This window comes from Buceros rhinoceros, unplaced genomic scaffold (assembly GCF_000710305.1).
Source record: "Buceros rhinoceros silvestris isolate BGI_N320 unplaced genomic scaffold, ASM71030v1 scaffold22319, whole genome shotgun sequence".
Classification (NCBI taxonomy): Eukaryota; Metazoa; Chordata; class Aves; order Bucerotiformes; family Bucerotidae; genus Buceros; species Buceros rhinoceros.
In genome coordinates this window covers 25,637-29,986 of record NW_010433580.1, presented here as the reverse complement: position 1 = coordinate 29,986, position 4,350 = coordinate 25,637, and the positions used below count along the sequence as shown (strand labels likewise).

The window sequence follows — 4,350 nt, the reverse complement described above, 5'->3', positions numbered from 1 at the left end:
CCTTGCTGCCCCAGAGGACTGTGTGTGACTTTCTGTCCTCGTGCTTGCTGCAGCCAGCTCTGTGCTGTGTAAGGAAAGCACTGCATCCATCACGTGAGGTCTAGGAGAGCTTTCCTGCTCTAGGCTGGTTGAACACTGTGGCATGTGCCACATCAGCCTGAGAGCTGCCCTCCAGAGGAGCCCCCTCCTGCTACTGCATGGAAATGAGGGTCTCTGCAGTGTAGAGCCACTTAAGGAGGCTGGGTGGGCGCGAGCTGGATCTGTGGGTGGACCTTCAGGCTGAACTAGGGACGTAGAGGAGTGGTGGAAGATCTGTTTATGTCTGGAAGTCTTGGCCTTTGCCTACTGAGATACAAAAGTCTCCGCGAACAGGCTGTGCATGACTTAGTAGAAACATTGCAGTAGCTGGTCTTATCTCGACTTCAGCCGACTGAGTGTATTTGCAGCACACGGATCACGGTGTTTGCCTGGGGACCAGACGCCTGTCCTATCCGCCTCGCTGGAGCATTGTCAGTCCTTGTCCGGGAAGGTTAGTTCGGAATAATCCACTAAAGGGACAGGTCTGTGTTCTAGGCAGATTCTTCATCACAGTCCATTGCATGAGAGCTGAGGGTAAAGATAGCTTCATGGTTTAGCTTCCCAGTGTCCTCTGGGAGAAACCCTCGATTCTTGTTGCAATAACACCCTTCGGACGTCCTGCTCCCTTTGCTCCCCTGTCTCATGCCGCAGAGCACTACCAAAAGAATAAAATGGAGCCCCTCTGGGATTGTTGTAGGGCTATGCTGGAGAGTGTAGAAGATGGTGTGTGAGAAATGTAAACAATGGATCTTTACGGGAACAGTAGCATCTTTCAACGTAACAGAAGTAGCAGCATAAAGACACTTCCAATTCAGGCAATCTTGCCAGCGAAGGCTGAGAGCCCAGAATCTGGCCATGGGATTCACTTGTGTCTCATCCCCAAGACTTCCAGGGGAGCTGGCTGGAAATGTGCGGATCCTTCTTTTGGCAAAAACTGAACTGCCTCCTTGCCCAGGCTGCAAATCCCCGGAAGATCCTGCTCTCGCCCTGGCACAGCTGAGCTGTGCTCAGAGCCTGGCCATTGCTACAGTGCTCTTACTGACCTTTCTGAGGCTATTTCAGAAAGACAACTGCAGTGGCTGCCAAATGCATTTGAACTCTGGTGTGACAGTGTAAATACACCACAGCCCTTCTGGAAAAGCACAGGAATTCATTAGCTGGGCTCGGATCAGTGAAGATAAGCCTGTGTTTGTTGTTTGACCATGCACAATGGTGTCCAGTTTGAAACAGGAATTTCAGAAAGAAACTGGGGCATTTCTTAGGCTGAAGGGGCAGAGCCCTTTGTATATTAGAGAGCAGCTGAGGCCTCGAGCTGCGAAACCCTGAAAGGTTTTTAGACAATGAAGTTCCATGGCTCTGTAGTATGGCAAATGTACCTTTCTCCTGCTATGGAGAAAGCTCTGGTTTAAACCTTGGAGAGCGGGTTTAAGATTTGATCTTGGTTCTTCAGCTTAATTTCAAGCAAAAAAAAAGGACAAGCAGTTTTTATGATAGGAAGCCAAACTTTGTTCAGCTGGTGCTGGGAGTGAAACTCTGCAATGTTGTGTGTGAGCTGGGCAGTGAAGAGTCAGCGATGCAAAATTTGAAGGGTCAGAAGTCTGACGCTTTTGAGATTCAACTCCCACTTTTGGGGCAGCTGAGACCTCCTGCAGCAGCTTCTGCTACAGGTGCTCTAGGTAAGCCCCAGCACCACATGGAGGGAAAGGCTCTTTTGTTCACCAGGGTGTAAGAAGCCTGGTGTTTTTGCCTAAGAGGATCGCAGCTATTATGGGATCAATGTCCGGTGAAAGTGCTTAAACTAACACTAGGTTTGTTTTTCAGCTGGAGAGTCTTTCATCAGATAACAGACCAAGGAGCTTGGTGGCAGGACTTTGATTTTTAGTCATGTTTTTGCGGTGTGGTTGCAGTGGAATGACTGAGCAAGTGGACTCTCGTGTGAACGCCGCTGCTGAATGCAGTATTGTTATCTTCTCCTCAAGGTATGGCTTACGGGGATAGAGGTGAATATGAAGAGCTACTGAGATGAGAAAAAGACTGAGCTTGTGTCTGTATTATGATGTTCTTACTAGTTATGAAGACCTAAAATACACTGGTGGAGACTTGGATGAACTGCCTCCAAAACAGCATCAGTGCTTTAGAGTTGAGCCTTGACCTGGGGAGTTATGGCCAAAGCTGTGAGGAACACTACAGCCTTTTTTTTTTTTCCTTAATAAATTGGGGTGTAACAGAAATAAGCTGAAACAGCAGCATATTAAACATGCTCTATCCCATTTTGTGGTGCTTGCTGTTTCATGTCCAGCAGTGGTAAACCTCCCTAATGTGAGGCAGACCTCAAAGACTTGTTCACCTCTGGGATGGCAGGTGAGTATTTCACTGCTCAGGAGGGCAGCAGGGCACTAGTCCTTGCCGTTAGCTGTTGGCTGCTCTGGGCCGTTGGTCCTCTGTGCAGCAGGGATTCTCTTGCTCTCTTTGTTTGAGCTGCAGCGTACAGGTGTGTGGGATGGAGGCCATGTGGGCAGAGCTCCTGTGTGGCCAGCTGTGGGCCACAGCTGCCCTAGCTGTACGTGCTGTACCTCTCCAAGATGAGGCATGCAGCCAGTGCTTGCTACCATCCTTCGTAAGCCTGTGCTTAGCTCCAGGACCCCCCTGTGGCTCTGATTCCTGCCCATACCTTTCCAAATCAGAACTCATCCCTAGCCCGGACACTTCCCCTGCACTTCAAGTCTCTCAAACAGGTCTCCATGCTCTCCAGCCCAAGATCCTAATCCCACGTGCTGCCCTATGCTTGGTTATCTACCTACCCACCAGCTAGGACAGCTGCAAAGGCTCCAGGAATGAGAGGGTTTGGGGATGTGCTTGCACCTGGAGTGTCATTTGTGTTTACTTCTCCTGCAACTTCATGCTCAAAGCAAGGAACAGTTTGTCGGCTGCTAACAAAATGTGAGTTAGCACGACCAATACTTCATATTCTTTTAAAAAATGCGCATTTAACTTGTTTCCCTTAATCTTTTTTCTCCCATATTAAGCTTTGTGTAGATCCCAGAGTCACGAGGAAAAATGAGAAAAAATTATGATTTCATTATTAATTTATTAAGAAGTAAGAAGAGCACACAGCTTAGGTACAGGATAATTCACATATTGCTTAAAAGACATTGAAGAACAAAAAATTTCCAGGGAGACTCCAGAAAACTCCAGTGATAGGAATCCAGTGACAGAACATGGAAGGCTGGAAAAAAGGGGTGTTCATACTGTGTGGTCTTTGTTCTGTGGTTATAACAAAATCTGTGCTAGACAGGCCTCGGGGAAGATTGGAAATGTTGGTGGTGTAACTGGATAGTATGTGACACAAATGGAAGTCAGCTTTAGCCTGTATTAGAACTGGATGCCTCCACACCTTACTGGAAAAAAAAAATACCAAACACTTTTTCAGCCTCTTACCTGTTCTGCCTCATGCTGTTTTCATCCTAAGATGAGAATGTTGGTATCAGAAGCTCTCTACCTGCAGCTGCATATGTTAGAAGCAAAAAGTGGGCTACAGTGTGTTTAGAGATAAATTGACCACTAGAGGGTCTAGTAAGGTCTTGAAAAGAGTGAATTATAAAAATAGCATCAGAGCCACCGCGTGGGAATTCTTTCCTTCAGAATCACTGTAGCATGCAAGCGGCTCACTTGGCTTGAGTAGCTTGGGTAGCCTGTAGCTTTTGTGAAATTGTTTTCTTGCTAATAGTCTAAATAGTTTTTCACGGTAAAATCGGCACAACCGACAGTGACATGATCTTCATTAGTCAGCTTCGCTGAAATCGTGTAATCTCCCTGTATGTGACAAACACAAAGCAAGAGATTAGCCCGTCAGTAGTATCTACCTGCTGCTGTTTCTGGGGTAGTCCTCTTCACAGAAACAGAATCTTACGCTTTTCCCATCCAGTTCCCGCCCAAATGTTTCAGGTCTGCCAAAGGTACTTTTCTGCCAAAGTACCCATCAGGGGTATCAATGCTGACAGCACAAGCTCAAAATTAAAACAGTGCAAGGGGGACAAAATGTTTTGATGCATAAAAAAATCCCCTTTGGATCTTTATAAATTCCTGTGTTTTTCATGGGCAAGCACCATATAGCCTACGCTGCTCAGGAGCTGGAAGGGGAAGAGGTGCTCCGTTGTCTGGCCCTTCCCTTCCTTGGATTTTTTATGTCCAATGTGTACATTGTTATCAATATGACTTTTTGTCAGAGCACCTTGGGGGGGGGGGGCTGGGACAACTGCGTCTCGCATTTTT

At 47.1% G+C, this 4,350-nt stretch overlaps 1 protein-coding gene across 1 annotated transcript in view; it reads right to left on the bottom strand.

The window, feature by feature from the left end:
- Positions 1-3,640: 3,640 nt before the first annotated feature.
- Positions 3,641-4,350, bottom strand: part of LY86 (lymphocyte antigen 86) — a 21,403-nt gene continuing 20,693 nt past the window's right edge. Inside the window, exon 5 of the mRNA XM_010144173.1 lies at positions 3,641-3,891. Within this exon, the coding sequence (XP_010142475.1) occupies positions 3,799-3,891 (93 nt within the window). The 3' untranslated portion in view covers positions 3,641-3,798. The remainder of the gene's footprint in view (positions 3,892-4,350) is intronic.